This window comes from Pan paniscus, chromosome 6 (genome assembly GCF_029289425.2).
Source record: "Pan paniscus chromosome 6, NHGRI_mPanPan1-v2.0_pri, whole genome shotgun sequence".
Classification (NCBI taxonomy): domain Eukaryota; kingdom Metazoa; phylum Chordata; class Mammalia; order Primates; family Hominidae; genus Pan; species Pan paniscus.
In genome coordinates this window covers 187423952-187449555 of record NC_073255.2, presented here as the reverse complement: position 1 = coordinate 187449555, position 25604 = coordinate 187423952, and the positions used below count along the sequence as shown (strand labels likewise).

The following is a 25604-nucleotide window of genomic DNA, read 5'->3' as shown; positions in this document are numbered from 1 at the left end:
CTCGCTTCAAGCTGTGATTGGAGGATATGTTGTCAGCCCCCTCCTTTTGGAACTGTGATTGGAGGGAATCGCCTATCCGCCCGCCCCCTGCTCTGGGCGGAGCCGAGCAGGAAGTGGGCCTGGCTTTTGCCGGGTGCTCCTGTGGGCTCCGGGTGATGTCCAAAGGGTGTGGCCCGACTGGCCCTCCAAGCTATGGAGTATCCATAGTAACGCGTCAGCCGCCGACCTCGGGCCATTTTCCCAAGGCTCCAGGATCTCTAGATGTCCCGTCGTCTCAAGGGCGTGTAGAACGCGGGTTTTGGGGGAGGAATGAACAAAAATCGACTGGGAGTTTTTTCAAAACACGTACATATGCCCTGCCACCCACCCCGCTCTCCTAGGTGCGTCAGAACTGCTGGGACATCTGTCACGTGAAGGGGTGGGTTGCCCCTCCACACCTGTGGGCGTTTCTCATTAGGTGGAAGGAGAGACTTGGAAAAGAAAGAGACAGACAAAGTATAGAGAAAGAAAAATGGGCCCAGGAGACCGGAGTTCAGTTTACGGAGGATCCACGCCGGCACCAGCCTCTGAGTTCCCTTAGTATTTATTGATCATTATCGGGTGCGGCAGGATAATAGGACAATAGTGGAGAGAAGGTCAGAAGGTAAACACGTGAACAAATGTCTCTGCATCGTAAACAAGGTAAAAAAAATGCTGTGCTTTTGATGTGCATACACATAAACATCACAATGCCTTAAGAAGCAGTATTGCTGCCAGCCTGTCCCACCTCCAGCCCTAAGGCGGTTTTCCCCTATCTCAGTAGAGATAGGTTTTACACCGAGACATTCCATTGCCCAGGGAAGAGCAGGAGACAGAAGCCTTTCTTTTATCTCAACTGCAAAGAGGCATTCCTTCCTCTTTTACTAATCCTCCTCAGTACAGACCCTTTATGGGTGTCGGGCTGGGGGACGGTCAGGTCTTTCCCTTCCCGCGAGGCCATATTTCATCACGTGGGTGGGGAGAAACCTTGGACAATACCTGGCTTTCCTAGGCAGAGGTCCCTGCAGCCTTCCACAGTGTTTTGTGTCTGGGTACTTGAGATTAGGGAGTGGTTTGAGATTAGGGAGTGGTGATGACTCTTAAGAAGCATGCTGCCTTCAAGAATTTGTTTAACAAAGCACACCGTGCACAGCCCTTAATCCATTTAACCCTGAGTTGACACAGCATATGTTTCAGGGAGCACAGGGTTGGGGGTAGGGTTACAGATCAACAGCATCTCAAGGCAGAAGAATTTTTCTTAGTACAGAACAAAATGGAGTCTCCTATGTCTACTTCTTTCTACACAGACACAGGAACAATCTGATCTCTCTTTCTTTTCCCCACAGTCACGTGTACTTGGGGAAGAACTCCCCCGGTGATTCTGACACTCTTGCCCTACGCCTCAGCCATTGAGAACTATTGGTATGGAGGGCCTGTAATTTATCAAGGCGCGGCCTCAGATCTGTCTGCCTCGCAGATACCTTCCTCACCCGGGTCAGAATGACTTGCCTCAGGCTCCTGCCAAAGAGTTTGCACCACTCGTTTCTTCCCTGTAATTACTTGTTTGCGTATTTGTCTCCCCACTGGGCTGCAGCTTCTTGGGTAGTGGCTCTGTTTTATTCATCTGTCCTCTTCCCTTCCAAATGCTTGGCAAGGAAAAGTGCCCTTTAAAATAAATCGACTTGAATTGGGAGTGGTGGTAGGGAGGCTGTCAATGAGAATGAATTCAGGGTGAAACTAGGTAGGACAATGTCCCAGGATTAGTTTGGGGTTGAGCTGGGGAGCTCTTGGTGTATGGGGGGGTCCTATTGTGACTATGGTGGATTAGCCACGATACTGAGTGACATTGGGCGAGTGAGGTGGGGGAGAGACTAGACAACACCCACATAACCCATCTTGACAGATGTCTCAGAAAGATTATGGGAATTTCCTGGCCCCTCTGCAATGTGGGATTCCATTTTGCTACCTCTAGAAGGACAGGGTCTTGTTTTCATAGCTCTGCCTCCTACTCAGAGATAAAGGCATGCAAGACCTGAGCTACTACTACAATACCCCACACAGAAGGAGAAAAGCAGGCACATCTGGATTCAAGTTTTGTGGGTGATTCCATGATTGCCTCCAGTGAACAATCTGGGAAGCACAGTGTCCATATCGCCATTTCAGGGATACTGGCCCCAACATCAGCCCTTAGGCCTAAGCCCTAGAGACCTTGACACCTGGTGGCTGAGTCAGCATCTCAGTAATGGGCTTTAGAAGGAAACCTGGTGATTCAGGGCCTCAAGAATGGCGTTGGGCAAGCCACCAGACCAGCTGCCTGGGTCTCCTCCTCCTTGTTGAGGTGACAACAAGGAACTCAGTTCAGCTCCTCCCTGGGTATCCAAATTATCCTTCCAAGTCCCAGACTCACAGCTGTCCTCCCTTCTGATTCAGCCCTGATGCTTTTCAGGGGGTCCCAGAAGTGGGATCCGGAGTTGAGAGAATGTCACAGTTGAAAATGGTAAGGATGCAAACGGAATGGAACTTTCAGAGAACCCCAATTTTCTACTCTAAGTTCTCCAAACCAACTCTCAAATCCAAGATAGCTGCCTTTCCTTTCTTCACCTCCTCTTCTTAGTTTTCCCCAACTTGGCTGCAAAGTCAGCCTCCCCTCTTCTCTTCCTTAGCACCTCAGACCAATAAAACATGCAACCTTTTCTTATTCTTTTAAAAAAATTTATTTTTGACCAGGCTCAGTGGCTCACGCCTGTAATGCCAGCACTTTGGGAGGCCAAGGCGGGTGGATCACGAGGTCAGGAGTTCAAGACCAGCCTGGCCAACATGGTGAAACCCCATCTCTACTAAAAATACAAAAAATTAGCTGGGTGTGGTGGCACACACCTGTAGTCTCAGCTACTCAGGAGGCTGAAGCAGAAGAATCACTTGAACTTGGGAGGCGGAGGTTGCAGTGAGCCGAGATTGTGCCACTATACTCCAGTCTGGGTGACAGAGTGAGACTGCCTCAAAAAGAAAAAAAATTATTTTGTTTGTTTTTTAGATTTTGTAGAGATGGTGTTTCCCTAAGTTGCTCAGGCTGGTCTCGAACTCCTGGCCTCAAGTGATCCTCTCGCCCGGGCCTCCCAAAGTCCTGGGATTATGGGTGTAAGCCAACATGCCTGGCCCCTTTACTTCTTCTTTTCTGTTTTGGTCACAAAACATTTCTCTGTTGATCACTGTAGTGTGTGTGTGGAGGGAAGTGGGGGAGGTACACTCTTAAGAAATGAAATAGTTAACATCTTGGCCCTAAGATTTGTTGTAGAGATGGAGTCTTCTCATTCTGTTCCCCAGGCTGGTCTTGAACTCCTGGCCTCAAGCAATCCTCTTTCCTCGGCTTCCCAAAGTGCTGAGATTGATTACAAGTGTGAGGTACTGCGCCCTGCTACAATCCTTTAATAGGATGTTTTTGGGGGGGGTGGCAGGGGGCAGGATCTAGCTCACTGTAACCTATACTGTTCCAGTGTAACCTGCACCAAGCCATCCTCCCACCTCAGTCTCTTGAGTAGCTAGGAACACAAGCACACATCACCACACCTGGCTCTAACACGATTTTGCTTTTTGCTTTTGTCATTTTGGCTGCTGTTCTTTTTATCTTTCATTCATTCAAGGTCTGAAGATGGAGATAATAGGAATCTTCTCATCTCAATGTGCTCTTTGGCCCCTCCTCTTAAACTGATGCCCCTCTCAGGCCCTGAGGGATTTGGCCTCAGGTTGCCCTGGAAGGGGTGTGAGTGATCAGACAGGTGACTGAGAGCTGGGATGCCTGAGGCCTGCCTAGGCTGAGTCACCTAGTAATGTTGTTGTCATTGTTCCTGTTGAAGTCCCAGCTCAGTGTCACAGACCTTTGTGGAAGCAACAACAGCTCCCATCGTTCCAACCTCTCTGGAGAAGCCGTGGCCTGATGGTGAGCCGAATGGGCTGGGGGGGGAGAAGAAGGCGGCTGGGGCGGTGGGGAGATCTGGGGCCTGGATCGGTGCCCCTCCTCCCCATGCCACTGCCACCTCCTCCTCCTCCTTCATGCCGGGGACCTGGGGGAGGGAGGATCTCCATCTTCTCTCTGTCCCCTGCCCCTCATACAAGAAGCTCCCCCTCCTCATTTTCCCCTCCCACCGCAGGGCCCCCTTGCTCAGTGCTACAGGGGACAGGGGCTTCTCAGTCTTGCCACAGTGCTCTCCCTATCCCAGCCACCCCCCCAACACAGGCTCAACCTGCAATGACACCTGCCTCTGCATCTCCCTCCTGGGGATCCCACTCCACCCCACCCCTGGCCCCGGCAACCCCCACTCCCTCACAGCAGTGCCCCCAGGACTCTCCTGGGCTGCGGGTAGGCCCTTTGATCCCTGAACAGGATTATGAGCGGCTGGAGGACTGTGACCCTGAGGGGTCCCAAGACTCACCCATCCACGGGGAGGAGCAGCAACCCCTGCTTCATGTCCCTGAAGGGCTCCGAGGTATGTGTGTGGGTGTGGGTGGGAGAGGGTTAGTGGTGCCTGGGAGCTCCAGTACTTACCCCAGGCTGGGCCTCTGGCAGTGGGTTGAGAACGTGGAGAATTGATCACATGCCAGGGGCCGACACTCTCCCCTCTGTGCCCAGGCTCCTGGCATCACATCCAGAACCTGGACAGCTTCTTCACCAAGATATCCTTTGCGCTAGGCCTGCAGAGGTGGCATGGGAAGGTCCTCTTGGAGCTGGCACTGTTCTTGGCAGGGAGACTCCGTGAGGGTGTCATGGGTGGGAGACTTGTTGGGGCTGAGGGGAGGTGTCCTCAGGAGAGGCCCCCCGTGCCTCAGGCTTGTTCCTTGACACGCAGCCACATCTACAGCTACCACCAGCGGAATGGCTTTGCCTGCATCTTGCTGGAGGATGTCTTCCAGCTGGGGTGAGACGCTTAGCCCGGGCCCGGAACTCGGTCCCCTGGGCCCATGGCTTCCTTCTGTCATTTTGCTTCCTTAATTGTGCCAGCTGCTTCCATCCCATGCTTTCCCGAGCAGCCCTGGGGCTCAGCAGGGGCAGGGTCAGGGAGGATAACCATGGGCTGCTCTGGGGGCTGGGGCAGGAGCCCACCTGGCTGTCCCTGATCACTGCAGCATCCCGGCACCCCCCCTTCCTCCCGGCAGACAATTTATTTTCATTGTCACCTTCACAACCTTCCTCCTTCGATGCGTGGATTACAATGTTCTCTTTGCCAACCAACCAAGTAACCATACCAGACCTGGGCCGTTCCACAGCAAAGTGACCCTGTCAGATGCCATCCTACCCTCAGCCCAGTGTGCTGAGAGGTTAGTGACAACCTGGTGGGGCCCTGGGGGTGAAGCATGGGCAGTGGGTAGAGGAGTAGACAGGAGCCCCACTTTGTCCCGTCATCTAGATCAGCAGTTCTCAAAGCTTTTGGTCTTAGGACCAAAAATACACTTAATATACTTTAAGTTGTACTTAAGTGTATTAAGTTGTACTTAAAGTGTATTAAGTATATCTTTTTTTTTTTTAAGACAGAGTTTCATTCTTGTTGCTCAGGCTGGAGTGCAATGGTGACATCTTGGCTCACTGCAACCTCCACCTCCCGGGTTCAAGCAATTCTCCTGCCTCAGCCTCCCCAGTAGCTGGGATTACAGGCGTGCACCACCACATGTATTTTTAGTAGAGACAGGGTTTCACCATGTTGGCCAGGCTGGTCTGGAACTCCTGGCCTCAGGTGATCCACCCACTTTGGCCTCCCAAAGTGCTGGGATTACAGGTGTGAGCCACTGTGCCCGGCCTATTAAGTGTATCTTAATTACAGTACATTAAGTGTATCTTAATACACTTAAAATTGGTTGAGAATCCTAAAAAGCTTTTGTTTATGGGAGTCGTATCTATCTACATTTTACCTTATAAAAAATTAAAATTAGGCCGGGCATAGTGGTTCACACCTGTAATCCCAGCACTTTGGGAGGCTGAGGCAGGAGGATTGCTTGAAGCCAGAAGTTTGAGATCAGCCTGAGCAACAAAGTGAGACCACATCTCTATAAAAAATAAAAATTAGCTGGGCTTGGTGGTGCGTACCTGCAGTCCTAGCTAAGCCTAGTCAGGAGGCTAAGACAGTGACTGTCTCTGATCACTGCAGCATCCCTACACCCTCCTCCCTCCCAGCAGACGATTCATTTTCATTGTTGCCTTCACAACCTTCCTCCCTGAAGCATGGATTGCAATGTTCTCTTTGCCAACCAACCAAATAACTGTTCCAGACCTGGGCCGTTATTTGGCAGGGAGATAGGAGCTATGATTCTACTGCTGCACTACAGCCTGGGTAATAGAGAGAGACCTTGTTTCAATAAATAGGAAAAAAAAAAAAAGAAGGAAATTGTAGCTGAGAACAACTTTAAAATGTAAGAGTGCGGCTGGGCGTGGTGGCTCACACCTGTAATCTCAGCACTTTGGGAGGCCGAGGCGGGCGGATCACAAGGTCAGGAGATCAAAACCATTCTGGCCAACATGGTGAAACCCTGTCTCTATTAAAATATACAAAAATTAGCCAGGTGTGGTGGCGGGCGCCTGTAGTCCCAGCTACCCTGGAGGCTGAGACAGGAGAATCATTTGAACCCGGGAGGTGGAGGTTGCAGTGAGCCGAGATTGCGCCACTGCACTCCAGCCTGGGCGACACAGCAAGACTCCATCTCAAAAAAAAAAAAGAGTGTACAAGCACACATTTCATCAGCTGTCAGTGTGATGTGACATGTTCACGTGTCTTGTAGCCTCTGGAAAACTCCACTGTACTCTCAGCATACAAGAATGAAAACATCAGAAAGCATTAGCATTATTTGGAAAAAGTTTGACTTTGCACATTTGTGAAGGCCACTTCAGCACCCACCCCCTGCCCCGGGCTCTACCTTGAGAGCTGCTGGTCTAGCTAGATCCCCCTCCTCATGACGGTTTTTCCTCACTCCCGAAGTCTGGTCTGCCTCTTTCTCAGGCGCCCACCTTTCTCCCCCACTGCCCGCCCAACCCCATACAGGATCCGCTCCAGCCCGCTGCTGGTCCTCCTCCTGGTCCTGGCTGCCGGCTTCTGGCTGGTCCAACTGCTTCGCTCAGTCTGCAACCTCTTCAGCTACTGGGACATCCAGGTGTTTTACAGGGAGGCCCTGCACATCCCCCCGGTGAGCTGGGTGGCTGTGTCTGCGGAGGGTGCCGTGAGAGGGTGGGCAGAGGAGAGGGGAAGAAGTGGGACTGTACAGGTGGAAGGGCCAACTGGAAAGAGGGCAGAAAGAGCGAGGTCTTATTGACACCTGCCCCAGGCCCAGAATAATGTCAGGAGGGGGCTACCACCACCTAGAGAGCATGGCCCTTACCCTAAGGGAGTTTAGTTTATTTAGATGGCTCATATACGATGACATATAGTTACATGTTTGTGCTAAAAACATTGATTAGAGAAGAGAGAAAGGGCAGTCATCTGGCTTTTCAGAGCTGGAGGAATTTGGGTTGGGCTTCGAAGGGCAGGACAGGAGGGGAGGGGAGCACATTCTAAGCCCCAGTGCAGGAAGGTGGGGAAAAGTCATGAGCTTTTGGAAGCTGCAGTGAGGAGATGGACCCATCAGCCTAAAACAGAGCCTTCAAAGCCATCCCCCGCATTGCAGGAAGCCACTGCATTGGCCTGTCACTGTCCACTGCTTATGCTCTGCCCTTTGTTTCCTCACCATCTTGAGTCTGCTCCTCCCTCCTCTGTATCTAAGTTCTTTCTTTGAGGCACAGCTTGAAAGTAGCCTTCTGCAGCTTGCTTCCCTTGCTCCCCTGGGAGGTCCGGAGCCCTCTGCACAGCCTTTATGTGCAGCAAGGGGAGAGGTCTTAGAAGGCCCCTGAGCAGAGGAGAGGGAGGAGGCCAGGGAAGCAGAGGTGGTGAGAGCGGAAGCTGGACCTTGGATTGGCTCTGGCGGGAGACTGCTTACCCGTCTCGTTCTCCTCCTCCCTTCTTTCCCCTCCTCCCCTGTTCCTTCCAGGGGAAGGGAAGGGAAGACACTGGGATGTACTGGAGAGGCCAGCCTGGGGGACTTGACTAACCTGGACTGGGAAAGCTGAGTGAAACTGGGCTGAAGTGAGGTTTGCAGCCTTCAAATGAGATCTGACAGTGCCCCACTGCCAGATGTGGACATAGCCCAGGTCCTGGGAAGGCTTCTGGTGACAGAGCCGAAGATGGCCTGGAGTCGGGTGGGGCTGGGAGTGTAAAGCATGCCCAGGCAGAAGGTGGGGAGGATTCTGTTCCAGAGTTGGTGGGTGCACTGGAAATGGGAAGGAGAGATTCTCCCACGAACTGCCAGACATTCTGGTTTTTTGTTTGTTTGTTTTGTTTCTTTTGAGACAGGGTCTGGGTCTTTCACCCAGGCTGGAGTGCAGTGCTGCGATATTGGCTCACTGCAGCCTCTGCTCCCCAGTAGCTGCAACCACAGGTGCACACCACCACGCCCTGCTATTTTTTGTATTTTTAGTAGAGACAGTGTCTCACCATGTTGCCCAGGCTGGTCTCGAGCTCCTAAGCTCAGACGATCTGCCTGCCTCAGCCTCCCAAAGTGCTGGGATTACAGGTGTGAGCCACCGCCCCTGGCCAGCCAGTCTGTTTTGTGTGTACAACTGAGGGGGCCTCAGGCCCTTAAGGAGCTGAGAAGCCAGGTCCAGCACCTGGAGGCGTCCCCAGGAAGTGCATGACTACTGGCCACATGAATGGCAGGGATGATGAACAGGGCAGTTTAGAAGAGGATGAAGGAAGTAGGGCGCGCCCTTGTTAGTGACAGGGTTAAGGGAGGGCAGAAAGAGAAAGGTGGGAGAGGGGGACGATGTAGCTTGGTCATGGCGAGTTTGTGATCGCAAACTCAGTTTGCGGGTTTTCAGGCCGCACACTTCGGGGTGTGGAGCTTCAGCATCACTGTGGAGAGGAATGGGGGGTCGCTGGCTCTCATCAGTGCCCCTTTCAGGAGGAGCTGAGCTCGGTTCCCTGGGCAGAGGTGCAGTCCCGCCTCCTGGCACTGCAGCGGAGCGGGGGCCTGTGCGTGCAGCCGCGGCCCCTGACGGAGCTGGACATCCACCACCGCATCCTGCGCTACACCAACTACCAGGTGGCGCTGGCCAACAAAGGCCTGCTGCCGGCCCGCTGCCCGCTGCCCTGGGGAGGCAGTGCGGCTTTCCTCAGCCGCGGCCTGGCGCTCAATGTCGACCTGCTGCTCTTCCGCGGTCCCTTCTCGCTCTTCCGCGGGGGCTGGGAGCTGCCGCACGCCTACAAGCGCAGCGACCAGCGGGGCGCCCTAGCAGCGCGCTGGGGGCGCACAGTGCTGCTGCTGGCCGCCCTGAACCTGGCGCTGAGCCCGCTGGTGCTGGCCTGGCAGGTTCTGCACGTCTTCTATAGCCACGTGGAGCTGCTGCGGCGCAAGCCTGGCGCGCTGGGGGCGCGCGGCTGGTCCCGCCTGGCGCGCTTGCAGCTGCGCCACTTCAACGAGCTGCCGCACGAGCTGCGCGCGCGCCTGGCCCGCGCCTACCGCCCCGCCGCCGCCTTCCTGCGCACCGCTGCGCCCCCCGCGCCCCTGCGCACGCTGCTGGCCCGCCAGCTCGTTTTCTTCGCGGGTGCACTCTTCGCCGCGCTGCTTGTGCTCACCGTCTACGACGAGGACGTGCTAGCCGTGGAGCACGTGCTCACCGCCATGACCGCGCTCGGGGTCACCGCCACCGTCGCCAGGTGCGACGGCAGATGCCCGGGGTGGTGGTGTGTGTTGGTTTCTCTGATCTGGGACCATGTGAGGTTCCCCCCGAATCCTTACCTCTCCCACCACTGGGGCCCTCTAGCTCTACATCCCACCGCGCGTCCTCCTAATCGCAGGCCCCTTCCCCCCACGGATCCCGCCTTTCAGGTCTTTCATTCCGGAAGAGCAGTGCCAGGGTCGTGCGCCGCAGCTCCTGCTGCAGACAGCCCTGGCCCACATGCACTACCTCCCGGAGGAGCCCGGCCCCGGCGGCAGGGACCGCGCCTACCGGCAGATGGCGCAGCTGCTGCAGTACCGAGCGGTGAGGGTGGGCGCGACGGCGGGCTGAGGAGGAAGTTGTGGGGTCTGTCTGCGCGGAGGGTCTGTCTGGGAGAGGGCATGAGACAAACGGACTACACCAGGAGTCTAGGGAGTGACTGGGTGGGGAGGCTTCTTGCCCTGGCGAGGGTCGCTGGGGACTGCTTGGTCCTGATAACGCGCGTGGGCCCCTCAGCGACCCCTGCTCAGCCTCACCGCTGCTTCCCCAGGTCTCCCTCCTGGAGGAGCTCCTGTCCCCGCTCCTCACCCCGCTGTTTCTACTTTTCTGGTTCCGCCCTCGTGCCCTGGAGATTATCGACTTTTTTCATCACTTCACTGTGGATGTGGCTGGGGTTGGGGACATCTGTTCCTTTGCCCTTATGGATGTGAAGCGCCACGGACACCCTCAGGTCAGAGCCGTTCCCTGGCCCTGGGGGTTTGGGCTGGGTGGGAGTTCGCTTGCCTCTCGGGAGCAGACCTGAGTTCCAGCCCTGGCTCCATTGCTTGCTACCTGTGCCGTTGAGCGGGTCACTTCCCTTCCCTGTGCTCTCGTGCCCTCATCTGTCAGATGGCAACAATGGCAATGTGCTCTCCAGAGCACAGCCAAGGCCAGGCTTGTGAAGACACAGATTATGTCTGTATAGCCTATAATGGAGTTGCTGGCACATAGTAACGTCAGTAAATGGGAGCAAAGACCACCTGGGGGTGAGGAATGGGCTTGGCCGGTGGGTGGGGCTGAGTAAGGACTGGTGCCTGGACCAAGGCTGTCAGGATCACCCTGGGCAAAGCACTGAGGCTCAGCCCTATCCCCGAGCTGGCAATCAGTCCAGGGGTGACGAATAGATGACAGGCCCAGGTTCTGCACTGCTGCTGTATTTTTGGGTGATGGTGAACAAGTCCCCATTGTGGTCTGTTTCCTTCACGTGGAAGATGGGGCAGTGTTTCCTGTCCCACCTGTTCCCATAAGGCTCAGTGTTCTTAGCACCTGAAAGACTGTCCTTGCTCACAGTGGCTCTCGGCGGGACAGACTGAGGCCTCGCTGTCTCAGCGTGCGGAGGACGGCAAGACTGAGCTTTCTTTGATGCGGTTCTCCCTGGCGCATCCACTCTGGCGCCCCCCAGGGCACAGCTCTAAGTTTCTTGGGCACCTCTGGGGCCGAGTACAACAAGATGCAGCTGCCTGGGGTGCCACCTCGGCTCGCGGCCCCTCCACCCCGGGGGTGCTCAGCAACTGCACCTCGCCCCTGGTGAGTCCCAAGCCTGGCCTCCCCTTCTGCCTTCACCCCCACAACTCCTCTCCAAACCCTTCCCCTCTAGCCTCACCTTAGGTAGTAACCTGCCTCACCAGCCCCCGCCCCCAGCCTGCTCTCCTGACTTCTTTAGGCCTCTGCTTCCTCCCTATTCCGTTTCTGTCCTCTCTTCTGACTCCCTCTTTGGCTTTCCCTCTCCTCTTGCACCCAGCCTGAGGCCTTCCTGGCCAACCTCTTCGTGCACCCTCTCCTGCCTCCGAGAGATCTGAGCCCGACAGCCCCCTGTCCAGCTGCGGCCACAGCCAGCCTCCTTGCCTCCATTTCCCGAATTGCCCAGGACCCCAGGTGAGGAGTGGAGGCTGAGATGCAGGGGTATGTGGGGGGGGGGGGGGTGGGCTGATCCTGTAGGAGTGGGGAGCCGGGGCGCTGTGGGGGGATTCAGAAGGGGAGCCCTCTGGGGTGTGGCGGGAGGAGGGCATGACTTTTGACCTGCTTCATGTTATGTTCCAGCTCTGTGTCCCCAGGAGGCACTGGGGGCCAGAAGCTGGCCCAGCTCCCAGAACTTGCTTCTGCCGAGATGAGTCTCCATGTCATCTACCTGCACCAGGTGAGTAGAGGGGTGTCCAAAGGAGAAATGTGGAGAGAAGGCAGGTGAACAACATGGAGACTGAGGTGGGGTGGAGTCTACAGAAGGGTCTAGCAGAGTGGCAGGAGGAGGCTGAAAAGCCCTCCGCCTCTAGCCCAGGTGCTTGGCCCTGCCCTCCTTGGGGTGCAGCCCTCATTCCTCCTCCTTTCCATGCAGCTTCACCAGCAGCAGCAGCAGCAGGAGCCGTGGGGTGAGGCTGCAGCCTCCATCCTGTCCAGGCCCTGCTCCAGCCCCTCACAGCCACCCTCGCCTGATGAGGAGAAGCCATCCTGGTCAAGTGACGGTGAGGAGGGTGGGGCCTGCAGGGGACAGAGCCTGGTGGACACTGGGCATCATGGAACTGCCCAGCTGATGGCCTTTTTCACCAGGCTCCAGTCCTGCTTCTAGCCCCAGACAACAGTGGGGAACCCAGAAGGCCCGGAATCTGTTCCCCGGAGGGTTTCAGGTGACCACAGACACCCAGAAGGAGCCTGACCGGGCCTCTTGCACTGACTGAGACGACTCCTCAGGGTCAGTATTGCCTCCTGTGAGGGGAGGGAGAAAGGACGGCATAGGTAGTTGGAGTCCGACTTGAAGCGATGGGAGCAGTGGTGGGAATTTGGGGTGATGAGAGGTGGTCATCTCTGGAATCTAGACCCCTGGACTGCTTGCCAAGAGCCGTCTCCTCCCACAGGTACCCTGGCTTCGGCAGCCACAGGAGATTGGAGGGTGGAGTAGAAAAACACAAGGAGTCATTGTTAGAGGCCCCATAGATGACAGGCCCAGGTGCTTTAGTTGGGCAGGACCTGGGAGTCAGTGAGGAACTCGCCCCGAGAACAGAGAAAAGGTAGGAAAGGAGAGGAGATGCTGATGGCATCTGGAAACAAGTCTTAGAGATGGTCTCCACCCAGAGGGAATAAGGGGAGACATCCCCAACTGGAATGTGTCCTGGAGCAGCTGCCTGGGAAGAAGTCCTCGAGTTTCCTCAAGGTGGGGGACAGAGGTCAAGGATGAGGCCGAGCTAAATGGAAGGGTGACAGTGAGGCAGGTGGGCTTTAAGGCTGTGGATTCGTCATGCTGGCGGCTGCCAGCAGCACTTTCAGGTTCCTTGGGGCTTGTAGGGGATGGGGACTTGTCAGTGGAAAGACGGGAGGGATGATGTTTTTGGACTTCAGTATGGGTGTGATGTCTCAGGAAGTGGGTGTGGCTCCCCATCCTGTATAAAATAAGCAGTAAAGCTTGCTCATGGCTGTTGTACATCTCTGTGACTCTTGTTTCTGGCAGGCCCCACTCCTGGCAGCTGAGTGCTGCACCTGCCTTCTTGATCACGAGCCTGAGAACTGCACGGGGGAGCAGCCCAGACTGGCTGGAAACCATGTTTTCAGAGTGCAGGGTCAAGCGGCGTGTAGGACTCTGTCAAAAGAATGACCCCTTTCCCCACCACATACCCACAACTGCACAGGTTAAAACAGAAATCTTGTCATTTTATAATTGTAATCCACGCCGGGTGCAGTGGCTCACACCTGTAATCCCAGCACTTTGGGAGGCTGAGGCGGGTGGATCACGAGGTCAGGAGTTCAAGACCAGCCTGGCCAAGATGGTGAAACCCCGTCTTTACTAAAAATACAAAACCTAGCCGGGCGCGGTGGCAGGCACCTGTAATCCCAACTACTTGGGAGGCTGAGGCAGGAGAATCACTTGAACTTGTGGGGTGGAGGTTGCAGTGAGCTGAGATCACGCCACTGCACTCCAGCCCGGGTGGCAGAGGGAGACTCCGTTTCAAAAAAAAAAAAACAAAAAAAAAACCTGTAATCCACATGAGCTGGGGTAGGCACTTTAGTAGTTCTCCTAACATCTGGCACAGTCCCTTACGGTAAATCTTCTATAATAAATACTTGATTTAGAGATTAGACTTTACAGGTAAGATACTCCTGAGAGAGGCAAGAGGAATCTAACATTCGCCTAAGAAACAGGAAGGGGGTAGCAGTAGGCCCTGGGGTACCGCTGCTGGGAGGGGCCTTCCAGATTCGGGCGGACCCAGGCCCGAGGCAACAGGCCTAGAGAGGGAAAAGAGGCGTTTTGCTCCTTCCTGGAGGAATAATGCTGAATCCTTGCAGCCTCTGGACAGATGTGAGAAGGCACCACCTCAAGAGGGGAGGAGCGGGCCTGATCCTGGTCGGGCGGACCTAAGTCGGGCAGCCGCTCTCCCGGAACTGGAAGGGAAAGCCAGGCGGCTCTCAGGGGCTGTTGGTGTCTGAGCCGGGAGGGTCGAACGCCCAGGGCACTGCGCCCCGCAACTGACGCTCCTGCAAGGAAAAGCTCTGGGTGCGTATGCGGCTTGTCACCTCCTGGGTGCGCAGCGTGAGCCCGAAAATGTCTTCGTGGTAGCGTTGCTGATCCTGTCGGAAAAGAGCACAGTGGATCAGAACCCGACTCAGAGACCTTAGCAGGAACCCCGCACGCTCAGGCCCGGCCCGCCCCTCCGCACCCGCAGCACGCCGATGACGTCGCCGGCCTCGTCCAGCTCCATGTCGCCCTCCGTCGCCAGGATGCGCTGCACGGTCTGCAGGACGTTGGTTGCCATGGTGACATCGCCGCAGACAAACATGTGGCCCCGCTCGAGGCACAGCACGCGGTGCACCTCCGCAGCCAGCTCCGTCCTCAGGATGTCCTGCACGTAGGTCTGCGGGGCGGCGGGGTTAGGGCGGGCCCTTGTGGGGGTGGGCGCGGGGGCGCAGCCCGGGGCTGCTGGCTGGCCCTGGACGTGAAAGTCTCCGGAGCGGGCCTGGTGGGGCCTGCGTGCCCTGGGGCGGTGTCAACAGGGGCAGAGCCAAAGGGGCGGGGCGGGGGCGGGAGGAGGCGGGCCTAGAGGGGCCGGGGCACAAGGGTGGGCCAGAGTGTGCAGGGGTGGCTGAGTGGTCGTGGGAGGCCACGGGAGGGCCGTGGTTGGTGTGCCCCGCTGGAGAGCGCGAGTCCTCCCCTCTCTCCCTATCTTCAGGTTACCATTGCGCCCTCAGAGTCTCACACCTTGGGGTTGTCAGGTTCCCGGGAGAAGGCGGTGAGGACTCGGCCAAACACCCCGCGCTGCTGGGCGTTCTGCACCTCGTCGCGGTAGAGATGGTCAAGTTGGGAGCATCGGCAGCCGAACACCAAAGTCATGGGAGTGGGCTGCAGCCCTGCAAGCAACCCCACGCTTGGGAAGGCTCTTCTCCGGGGCACAGTGCTAGTGGGGCCTCCCCACAGGCCACCGTCGCCCAGCCTGGCAGCCCAGCGTTTTGGGCTGAAGCCACCATTACTTTGGCTGTTTCATCTCTAAGAGAGTGTAGAATGCTTTCACAGAGACCCTGCACAGCCCTGATTTACAGAGGGAAGGGAAGGGCGGGTGAGGTGGTGGCCCCTGGTGGAGCTGCGCTAGAATGCGCGGCTTCGGACTCAGAATTCCGTGCCCTTTGCATTGTGTGACATCGCAGTCCCCTTCCCCGCTCCCACTTCATATTCTCCCATACTTTTAACTCTCCTCCCAGTCACAGCCCTCTTCTTTTGATTGACAGACCACCCTGGGCACCCCATGCTCAATATGAACACCTTGTAGCATATCCTTAGGTCTTGGACAGACCTCGGTCAGCTCTGGCACAGTCAAGAATCCACCTTGGGCAGTTCTTCTTTGAGTCTTAGCCCTAATCCCTTTGAAAATTCTATTTTCCTTTGTCCTCAATCCAGTCAACACCTACTATGTACCAGGCACCAGGAAGCCAGAAACTCAGGGCCCAGCCCTTGCCTTTGGTACCTGCCCTCCCCTTGGTCTCATGAGCCTCTTTTCAGCTTTGTGGACTTTGTTTCCTGCCCTCTCTTTCCTATTTCCTGCCTTCCAGCCCCACCCCTCTGTCCCTAGATTGTGTGACTCCCTTCAGGCAGTCCTTTAGTCCCCAGCCTCACCTTTGCTCTCAATGTCATGCAGCCGCTCCTGCCAGAATCCCCGGAAGGGGGCAATGCCAGTGCCTGGGCCCACTAGGATGCAGGGCAAGCTGGGATCGGGTGGCAGCCGGAAGGAGGGAGCCCTGGCAGGAGAGACACTCCATCAGGTCCCCTTTGCCTTTCCTGCCCCACCATTCTCACCATGCAGGGTGGGTGGAGCAAGGAGGACCCAAGCTCTTCCCATCTCAAAAAAAAAATAAAAAAAAACAAAAAACAACTCTACTTGCTGAAACTCCTTGGATCTGTGGTTTCTGGAGATTGCACCAAAGGAAATATAGTTCATTTTGGATTGAAGAATACTTAGATGACTCAGGGGATTTAGAAAACGTGGGAAGGGTGAAAGACACTTTCAGTTCATAATGGGTTCACTAAGTGTGTTTAAGTATCCTTAATAGTGGTATTTAGTTTATGTTCAGTAGATGGGTACGGTTTATTTGTAGTTTAGCCATCTGGGTGGATTTGAGTCACCAGGCCCAGCTGATGGCAGCCTAGGAACTGTTCTCAGTCCTACCAGGACTTTTGGTTCCTGGCTGCGAGAGCAGGCAAGACTTCTGGACACAGCATGAAGGAAGGGTCTCTTAAAATCCTTCACCCTGGTTCCGGGTGCAGTGGCTCACACCTGTAATCCCAAGACTTTGGGAGGTGGAGGTGGGAGGATCGTGAGGTCAGGAACTCGAGACCAGCCTGGCCAACATAGTGAAACACCGTCTCTACTAAAAATACAAAAATTAGCTGGGCGTGGTGGTGGGTGCCTGTAATCCCAGCTACTCAGGAGGCTGAGACAGGAGAATCTCTTTTTTTTTTTTGAGACAGAGTCTGGCTCTGTCGCCCAGGCTGGAGTGCAGTGGCACAATCTCGGCTCACTGCAAGCTCCACCTCCCAGGTTCATGCCATAGGAGAATCTCTTGAACCCGGGAGGCGGAGGTTGCAGTAAGCCGAGATCGTACCACTGCACTCCAGCCTGGGCGACAGAGCAAGACTCCATCTCTGGGGGAAAAAAAAACCAAAACCTTCACCTTCTTTGAGTCCTTGGTGACACCAAGGCCAAGGGTGGTCTTAACCCTAACTAGTAGTTCTCCCTGGATTGAGTGAGGATTTAGTGACTGTAGTTCCCAGGTGCCATGCTGCCCAACATCAGACAGCCCAGGGACATAGAGAGGAACACAGAAGCTTTCAGAAAGCCACAGGGCCAGCCGGTTTGATCCCAGCTCTGGCTCTGGGAGCTATAGTTTCAGGGCAGAACTCTGAGTCTAAATGAATGAGAGAGCCAAAGCTTAGCCAGAGTTCTGAAGTGACCTAATGACACCACACCCTTGACATGTTACAGAGCTCCTTCCTGTTTCCAGTGACACCCCTCACCAGTGACACTCCTCACCAAAGCTGCCACCCTGACCCTGGGCAGCTCCCCACCAAGTCCTCCATCTCACTTACCCCCGGATGAAGCAGGGCACAGGGTCTCCGGGCTTGAGCTGGCTTAGCCACGTGGAGCAGACTCCATAGTGCAGGGGGCCCAGCCCATCTGGGGGTGGGAAGGAGAGGCCGGTGAGGGGCCAGAGAGGGGCCGGTCCCAACCCTGCTGTGGCCAGGCCTGCTCCTGCTCGTTGCCTCACCCTGAGTCCTGTATGCCAGCACAGCTACAGTGAGGTGGATCTCTCCTGGGTGGGTGCTGGGTGCCGAGCTGACTGAGTAGTACCGGGGCTGGAGCAGAGGCAGCTGGGTGAGGAGCAGTGGGGCAGGCAGCGCCACCGACGGGAACTGCTCCAGCACCTCCAGCAGCGTGGGGCAGCGGAACCACTTCCACTCCTCGTAGCGTCGGGGATCCTGGGGGAGCAGGATGCAGTGGGTTGGAGGCCCCATAGCCCTTCCTAGTAACCTCCCTTCTTGACCCCTCCCCCACTGAGCCTCTTTAGGGTTTCTCCCTGCTCAGTTCAGGCCAATAGAGCTTTCTCTAAGACCTGGAGAATCCAGCCATGAATTCCTCCCTGAGGAGCTGGGTCTTAAAGCACCAGTGTATGTCGGCCGGGAGAAGAAAGTCCAGGGGGGACTTTGCATGGGGGTTTCCTGCCACTGGGGCCCCCCCAGCTCATCCCTTCTCTCTAGCCCCTGTGCCTCATTGGGGTGGTCCCCAACCTGGCTGAGGGCCTCCAGCTCCTGCTGTTCCCTGGGCTCTTCTGCCAAGGTGCTGAGCAGCCGCAAGAGCTGAGGGCTGGGTGGGGAGGTGATGTCCAGGAAGAAGGTGAGAGCCTGGCGCAGCGTGCACGGGGGCAGCCGGGGGTCCCGCACCCAGCCGGGGGGAGGGCCACCTGGGGATAGTGCACAGGGAGCTCTGAGGACAGGGCCCAGCAGGACTGCAGTACCTGGGCCGATGTTTGTGTTTTGGTGACTGTTAGAGAGCCTGCCCTTGAGCAGCGGGGTCGGCCTGTCTAGGTAGCCTCAGTGTATTGTTTGGGGGCCCCTGGCCGGACTGGGTTGGTCTGGGCTCCTCTGCCTCTGACTCCACCCCCTTATTTTAAATAAAACCCAGGCATTGATGTGGCAGCAAATAGCCCCAGTGCCAGCTCCAGAGCAAGCTAGATTGCTAGGGGAGCCTTGGAGAGGAGCCCAGAGGGAGGGGACAGCCTTTTGGTGGGGGTGCATTTGAGGGTGTGGGGATGGTCCAGCAACAAGGCCAGCCCAGCAGTGGGCAGCACAGCCAGCTCTGAGCCTGCCTGCTGAGCTGTGGAGGAGGTGGCCACCCGCTGGGTTGGGTCCTGAGCTCCTGGAGGCCTGGGGCCGGGGGTGGGGCTGGGCATGGGGCTGGTGTGCCCTGTTGCATCCCAGGCTGCCCCTCACCAGGGCTGCCCTTCTCCAGCTGCTCTACTGCCACGGGCTCAGTGGGCGCCGGCGGGTCCTCCACGCGGCTCAGCAGCGCCTCCACAAGGCCGGGCCGGTTGGGCGGGCAGACACCTATGTGGTCCCCCGGCTGGTACTGCAGCCCCTCCTGGCCTCCGGTGTCCAGGCGCACCAGGATGGTGGCCCTCCTGGGGGTGGGGAGAGGGGCACTTATGGGGAGTCAGAGAGGGGTGGGGGCGGGAGAATGTGGGAGGAGGAGGGTCCAGGGTCAGGGTGTTCAGGACAGGGGTGGGGGGGCGGTAAAGCCGTCGTCCTCACGTGGACTTGCTGCTTTGCAGGTTTTCCACTGAGCGGATTGTAGCCTGGAACATCTTCCGCCTGTGCACGTGGATCAGACCTGGGGGCGGGGAGGGGCAAATGAGGCAGCCTGAGCTAGGGAGCAGGGCCTGGCCCCAGAGTGCTTTAGTCCCGGGGTGTGGGGGCCTCAGAGAACCAGCCGGGTTAGGGTGAGGGCAGGGCCCACCTGGCAGCAACTGCAGGCCCTCGGCCTGGGCGCTCAGCCGGTACCTCTGGCGCTTCCAGCTCCGTTTGGGGCTGAAGATGTCTCGGGCGGCGGCCTTGGCATCCTCTCCCACACAGAAGGTCTCACAGGCGGCCTGCGGGACAGGCCGGTGAGGGCTGAGGACCTCCCGCCACCAGGGGTCGCCCTAGTGAGGCGCCTGGGTGGCTTCACTGCGTCTTGCTCCTGGGGGGTCGGCAGCCCCAGTGGCTGAGGCCGGCGCCAACGACAGCACCTTTTCCGCCAGCCCATTTCATGGATTGGCCGCTGGGCCCAGGGACCCGGCTGGCTCTTTCTCTGCACGTCCTGATTGGTGCATCGTTCCTTATCTGGTGCGTGTTAATCCCGTGATCCGAGAAGCATAGTGCTTGGCACACGGTAGCTCTGTGAAGGCGTCTGTGTGTTCAGACCTGCATTCAAATTCCGAATCCCGTACTTACAGTGACATGCCTCAGTTTCCCCATCTTTACACCTCATTGTGTTCTGGTGAAGATTAAATGAGATACTTTATGTAAAGCCCTTAGCTTTCCACAAAGTGCGTGCAGATAGTAAGTGCTCCTGGGAAGGGACGCACAATTCGGGCGGCAGAGGGGACCCCACGGGGCAGATCCCTGGGAGGGTGTGGATCCCGTCTACTCCTGCTCAGGCACACAGCTGGAAAACTGCTGGGCCAGTCCCAGGCTTGAAATGCAGGGCTCACCCGTGATTGGCTGAGCCTCATATCACCAAGTCCCGTTAATCTTTCTTTTGTGGTGCGTGTGAAGTCTTATATCTCTTCCTTCCTTCCTCGGCCCCCTCCCTCCCTTCCTTCCTATCTCCACTGCTGCTGCTCTGCTTAGCTCAGCCTTCCTGCGTCTGGTTCGGTGATGCTGTAATGGATCCTACGCCTCTAAAGTCCTATTCCCAAAACCTGATGATGTGGTCTCATCCCGCTGCAATGGCTCTTTTTGTTTAAATTCTTTAAGTCTTATTTTCCGTTCCCTTCTTCCCAATCAGGGCCTATGTGTTTCTGCAGCCTGACCTCCCCGTCCCTGAGGTAGCCCCCACTCCCTCTCCTCCTAGGATGCCCTCCTCCTCCAATCAAGGCAAATCTGCTGAGCTCCAGCCTGGGCCCCGGGACAGCAGCACTGCCCTGAACAGTGTGGCACTGGGGAGACCGAGCCCTTGTCAACTGCAGACATGATCCCCAGACAGGCAGCACTGCCCCTGAGGAAGCCCAGGCTTAAAAAGCCACAGCCCCCAGGGATCCACCTCTCCCTGTGCTTGCTTGCCTGGCCCGGGACCAGTTCTGCGGTGCAGGGACTGCCCCAGGCTGTCTGGCCTCTGACTTCCTGTGGCTTCTGTGCTGGCCTCAGCTTCAGCCCTTGCCTCTGTCTGACCTTCTCTCTGTCCCTTCCTTCTCCCTCCATCCTGCCCATCCTGGGTGGGGTCCTCTGCCCTGCACCCCCTCCCTTTGTGCGCCCACTTGTGAGGCCCAGCCTGTGCCTGGCTGAAGCTCCCTCCTGCCAGGGCCCTGCCTGCTCTCTTTCGGCTGCACTTCTGCCTGGGCTAGGCACCCCTGTGGTCGGCAGGGCCATGTCATCCTCTGCCCCTGACCCAGAAGAGCTGGCTATGCCATGGAGAGATGAGGGTGGATTTTGGAAGGAACAGGAAGGGACCAAAGAACCAAACAGAATCAGGGCAGAGTGAGGCAGGAGGAGGCATCCCAGGTGGCAGGAGTCAGAGCAGGGGCTGGGCTGGGCTCACCTGGAAGGCAGCCTGGGCCCAGCCTCGGAAGGCCTCCTCCTGGCCGCACAGCTCGTCGCCCTGGCCCAGCTGCAGCAGCCGCTCCCCGCCCAGTTCCTCCAGCCGTGTGTCCACCGCACGAGCAAAGGCGCAGAAGTGGGGGTATGCCCGGGAGCCGAGCCCGAACACACAGAACCTGGGGTGCAGGGGTCGTCACTGGAGCTCCCTTTGCAGGCCACGTTTGCCCAGGCAGCTTGCCCACCCGTTGCACCCCTCTTGGTGAGGCCCTGACCTGAGGGTGCCCAGGGCCCCTGCACTGTCTGTGTTACTGGACTCCTTCCTCTTCCGCCGCCAAGAGGACACCAGTGGGTCTGAGCAGGAGATGCTGTTGAAGCGGATCTTATAACTCCTGGCAAGAGAGGACAAAGACAAGGTTGTCACAGGGCCCTGGGGATACAGGCTAGGCCCAGCCCCAGCCCCAGGGACGGCTTCAGGGTCTCTGCCTCTGGGACAGGAAAGGCCCTGCCCTTGGGAGGGGCTGAGGGCCAGCATCCCTGGGGTTCCGAGCCTGGGGCCCTGACACACCACACCCCCATCTCTGAAGACCTCAGGACTGTCCCGGCTCTCAGAAGCAGGCAGGTCTGGACTGCCATTCCAGCCTGGAATGGAGGGCATCCTGGAGCCCTGGCTTTTGGTGGGAAAACGACTTGAGGCACAGAGGGAGAGCTTTTCAGACCCCCTTTCTGTTTGTGTCTCCAAATGCATCAGCTCCCCCAGCTCCCCCAAACTCTCACCCAACTCACTTGTGCTGTTCCGGCCGAGGGGAGCTGTTGTAGGGGCCGGACATCTCCATCAGGGCAGCTGCAAAGCTCTGGCGAGGGGAGTGTTTGCATCAGGGTTAGTTTTGTTTCATTTCAAACTACATAGAAGTTTAAAACTGTACCAGCTGATCCTCATTATTATTGATTTGTAACTTAATTTTTATTTGTTTTGAAAATCTCAAAAGCGATCTGATGTTTTTGAAAAATGACATTACAGAAATGTGTAAAGTGATAAGACAAAAGACCACCCCATCTTCCCTCCGGGCATATGCGCCATTGACAGGTGTTAACCTTCCAGCCCTTTTTCCTTGAACTTACGTGCATGTGCATATTTATAGTTTTTTTTTAAGTAAAAGTGGTACCATACTGTACTTCCTTGGTTTTAATCAATAATTTATTGCAGACATCCCTCCAGGTCAATACAACAATATTGACGTAAGTAGTAGTATTGTTTTTAGATATGGGTCTTGCTCTGTCGCCCAGGTTGGGGTGCAGTGGCTCCATCATCATTCACTGTAACCTCAAACTCCTGGGCTTAAGGGATTTTTCTGCCTTCCTAGTAGCTAGATCTATAGGTGCGTGCCACCACTCGTGGTTAATTTTTAAATTTTCTGAAGAGATGGAGTCTCACTGTGTTGTTCAGTCTGGCCTTGAACTCCTGGGCTCAAGCGATCCTCCGGCCTGGACTTTCCAAAACATGACCTCAGTCTTTTTAGTGGCTACATTGTACTTCACTGAGACTGAAGGGCAGCTCGGTGGTCTGGGAACAGGTGCTCCCTCAAACGCCCTTGTACGTGTGCCTTGCTCCCACTTTTAAATGCTTCAGCTGGGTAATCCTTAGAAGTGGAGTTGCTGAATCCCCACTTGTTGGGGCAGGTAGATCGTCCTCGCAGCTGCAGGGGAGGGCACAGCTCTTTCCTCACTCCTGGCTAACAACGGCTAGAGCAAATCTTTCCTGTTTTAGTGGATTTCATGGGTGGACAAACTCTCAGTTCCTTCAGCAGTGCCCTGGTCACTAGCAGACATTGTGCAGGTCGCCCTCCTCAGAAGACCATGGCCTTGTTTGTGCTGCCATGAAGAAGCGGCATCAAGCGGACCTCCCAGGGGGAAGGAAGCTGGAAGGAACTGCATCTGGTGCTCAACTGCAGATGCCTCTGGGTGCTGGTTCCCAAGTGCGCCAGAGTTAGCAAGAACGATTTGAATTTCATTTTTGAATGTTTTGTCAACGTGCAACACAAGTCCAGAGGTGCACACATGTTGTAAATGTACAACTCTGTAAGTTTTCACAAACTGAACACACCTGTGCAACCAGCATCCCATCGAGAAACATTACCCGTGGCTGGGCGTGGTGGCTCACACCTGTAATCCCAGCACTTTGGGAGGCTGAGGTCAGGGATTCAAGACCAGCCTGGCCAACATGGTGAAACCCCGTCTCTACTAAAAATACAAAAATTAGCTGGCCATGGTGGCGGGCACCTGTAATCCCAGCTACTCGGGAGGCTGAGGCAGGAGAATCGCTTGAACCGGGGAGGCGGAGGTTGCAGTGAGCCGAGATCACGCCATTGCACTCCAGCCTGGGCAACAGAGTGAGACTCCAGCTCAAAAACAAAAACAAACAAAGAAACATTACCCGCATCCTAGAAGCCAACTTCGTGCCTTCTTCCTGTCACTGCCACCCCTATCCCAGTGACTAACTCCTCTCCTAATTTCTAACTCCGTGGATTAGTTCTGCCTGTTTCTGAACTTTATATAAAGTGAACCCTGTAGTACAGTATGTATTCTTTGGTCTGGCTTTTTTTTCTCTTCACATTTTTTGAGATTCACCTGCACTGTTGTGTGTGGTTGTGTTTCGTTCACACTTAGTGTGATATGGCACTTGAATATACCACAATTTATCAGTATTTGTCGATGGTCATTTGAATTGTTTCCAGTGTGGGGTATTACAAACAAATTTGCTATAAATATTCCTTATTTTTAGTGAATATACCCCACTTCCTGTGAGCTGTATTCCTAGATTTGTTAAAAATTTGGGATAAAATTAACATACATTGAACTGCACAGATGTTAAAGGGCAGTTTAATTTGCTTTGCTGTTTGACAGTTTTATTTTATTTATTTGTATTTTATTTTGAGTAGAATTCTTGCTCTGTCACCCAGGCTGGAGTGCAGTGGCGTGATCTCGGCTCACTGCAACCTCCACCTCCCAGGTTCAAGCAATTCTCCCGCCTAGCCTCCTGAGTAGCTAGGACTATAGGCGTGCACCACCATGCCCAGCTACTTTTTGTATTTTTAGTAGAGACAGGGTTTTGCCATGTTGGCCAGGCTGGTCTTGAGCTTCTGACCTCAAGTGATCCACCCACCTGGGCCTCCCAAAGTGCTGGGATCACAGGCGTGAGCCACCGTGCCTGGCCTGGCAGTTTTATTTTTTTAAAAAGTGAAAGATTAAACATGCATCTACCCTATGACCTACCAATTCTACTCCTAGGTATTTACCCAAGAGAAATAAAAACATAAGCCCACAAAAGCCGGGTACAAGAATGTTCATAACAGGTTTATTCATAATAGCCCCGACCTGGAAACAGCCCAAGTGTCACCAACAAGAGAATGGGTAAACAAACTGGGGATATTCACACAATGAACGGCACTCAGCAGCAGAATGAGTGCAATACTGAGTCACGCAGCAACACGAGTGCGCCTCAAAAACAGCCTCAGCAGGAGACGCCGCAACACCGCGTGCTTCCATCTAGGTGCCGTTCTAGAGCAAGCGAAACTAATCTGTGGTGACAGAGACTTCCGGCAGGGAGACAGACTGGGAAGGGATTCATGTGAGGAACTGATGAGGGAACTTTCCAGGGTGGTGAAAATGTGCTATGCCTTGTGAAGGCTGTAGGTTATATGGGTGTCTATACACCTTTATGCTAAAAAAAAGTCAATTGCTGGTGCTATTTTTCTTTAAAAGTTAGGTCAGAATGAGGGCTGAAACGGACACTAAGGCAGCAAAAAGGGTTTCACGAGATTCAAACTTGCTTAAGATACTGAGGGCCAGGTGCAGTGGCTCACGTCTCTAATCCCAGCACTTTGGGAGGCCGAGGCAGGTGGATTGCTTGAACCCAGGAGTTAGAGACCAGCCTGGGCAACATGGCGAAACCCCATCTCTATAAAAAATACAAAAATTAGCTAGGCATCATGGCATGCGCCTGTGGTCCCAACTACTTGGGAGGTTGAAGTGGGAGGATTGCTTGAGTCTAGGAGGTTGAGGCTGCAGTGAGCCGTGATTGTACTACTGCACTCCAGCCTGGGCCACAAAGTGAGACCCTGTCTCAAAGGAAAAAAGAAAAAAGAGTACTGAGGAAGTACTTAGTGCTAATAAGGCCTTTAACACCTAGAAGCTGGAGCAGGTAAGACTCAGAAATGAGCCTAGCCTGGGGCACCTCAGAGATACCTAAGCTTGCAAGAGAAGGAATTCAATGATGGTACTCTAGCTTTGTGTTTCTTTTTAAAAAGTGAAGTTATTTAATCTATGTTGGCATCTAAACAGCGCTCAATTTCTTCTTTTGAAAAAAGAGCCTGCGGCAGGAGGATCTCTTGAGGCTAGGAGTTCAAGGCCAGCCTGGGCAACATAAATAGGTTCTCAAAATAAATAAAACAAAGAAAATAAAATGCTGGAATAGTGTTGTACATGTTGTAAATGTACAGCTCTGTGGATTTTTACAAACTGAACACACCTGTGTAACCAGTATCCCATTAAGAA

At 55.3% G+C, this 25604-nt stretch overlaps 2 protein-coding genes across 9 annotated transcripts in view; one reads left to right on the top strand and one right to left on the bottom strand.

Annotated features, from left to right (window-relative positions):
* The first annotated feature begins 134 nt into the window (after window positions 1–134).
* Window positions 135–14107, top strand: ATG9B (autophagy related 9B). 4 transcript variants are annotated; one of them, XM_055115530.2, is made up of 17 exons: window positions 135–380; window positions 458–681; window positions 1365–1570; window positions 3873–4502; window positions 4646–4689; window positions 4867–4931; window positions 5170–5331; window positions 7044–7185; window positions 8992–9746; window positions 9919–10072; window positions 10299–10478; window positions 11078–11314; window positions 11529–11662; window positions 11828–11924; window positions 12120–12246; window positions 12332–12473; window positions 13227–14107. In XM_055115530.2, the coding sequence occupies exons 3-16, from the start codon at window positions 1519–1521 to the stop codon at window positions 12457–12459; spliced, it is 2907 nt and encodes a 968-aa protein (XP_054971505.1). In that variant the 5' UTR covers window positions 135–380; window positions 458–681; window positions 1365–1518; the 3' UTR covers window positions 12460–12473; window positions 13227–14107. The 4 variants fall into 4 exon arrangements, with proteins under 4 accessions (XP_054971505.1, XP_054971506.1, XP_057158770.1 ...); XM_055115531.1 differs by lacking the exons at window positions 135–380; window positions 458–681; window positions 1365–1570 and adding exons at window positions 3068–3156; window positions 3343–3420 and having other exon boundaries at window positions 3873–3955; window positions 4380–4502; XM_057302787.2 differs by lacking the exons at window positions 135–380; window positions 458–681; window positions 1365–1570 and having other exon boundaries at window positions 3364–4502; window positions 12637–14107.
* Window positions 13396–25604, bottom strand: part of NOS3 (nitric oxide synthase 3) — a 25078-nt gene continuing 12869 nt past the window's right edge. Inside the window, exons 14-26 of one of the 5 annotated variants that reach the window (XM_008967939.5) lie at window positions 21837–21904; window positions 21326–21442; window positions 21055–21229; window positions 19273–19405; window positions 19068–19146; window positions 18750–18937; window positions 18048–18220; window positions 17528–17738; window positions 17349–17436; window positions 15879–16000; window positions 14970–15118; window positions 14431–14625; window positions 13396–14341 (exon numbers count right to left, since the gene is read on the bottom strand). In XM_008967939.5, coding sequence (XP_008966187.3) covers window positions 14180–14341; window positions 14431–14625; window positions 14970–15118; window positions 15879–16000; window positions 17349–17436; window positions 17528–17738; window positions 18048–18220; window positions 18750–18937; window positions 19068–19146; window positions 19273–19405; window positions 21055–21229; window positions 21326–21442; window positions 21837–21904 — 1860 coding nt within the window. In that variant the 3' untranslated portion in view covers window positions 13396–14179. The other 4 variants (XM_034965243.2, XM_034965244.2, XM_034965246.3 and 1 more) reach the window with 4 other exon arrangements.

What these genes read in the sequence shown, in the direction of transcription:
- ATG9B (XM_055115530.2), top strand. Translation starts at nt 1,519, where the DNA reads ATGACTTGCCTCAGGCTCCTGCCAAAGAGTTTGCACCACTCGTTTCTT. An exon ending in GAGGATGTCTTCCAGCTGGG is followed by an intron (nt 4,932 to 5,169) that starts GTGAGACGCTTA and finishes TCCTCCCGGCAG; the next exon opens with ACAATTTATTTTCATTGTCA. An exon ending in AGCTGCTGCAGTACCGAGCG is followed by an intron (nt 10,073 to 10,298) that starts GTGAGGGTGGGC and finishes CTGCTTCCCCAG; the next exon opens with GTCTCCCTCCTGGAGGAGCT.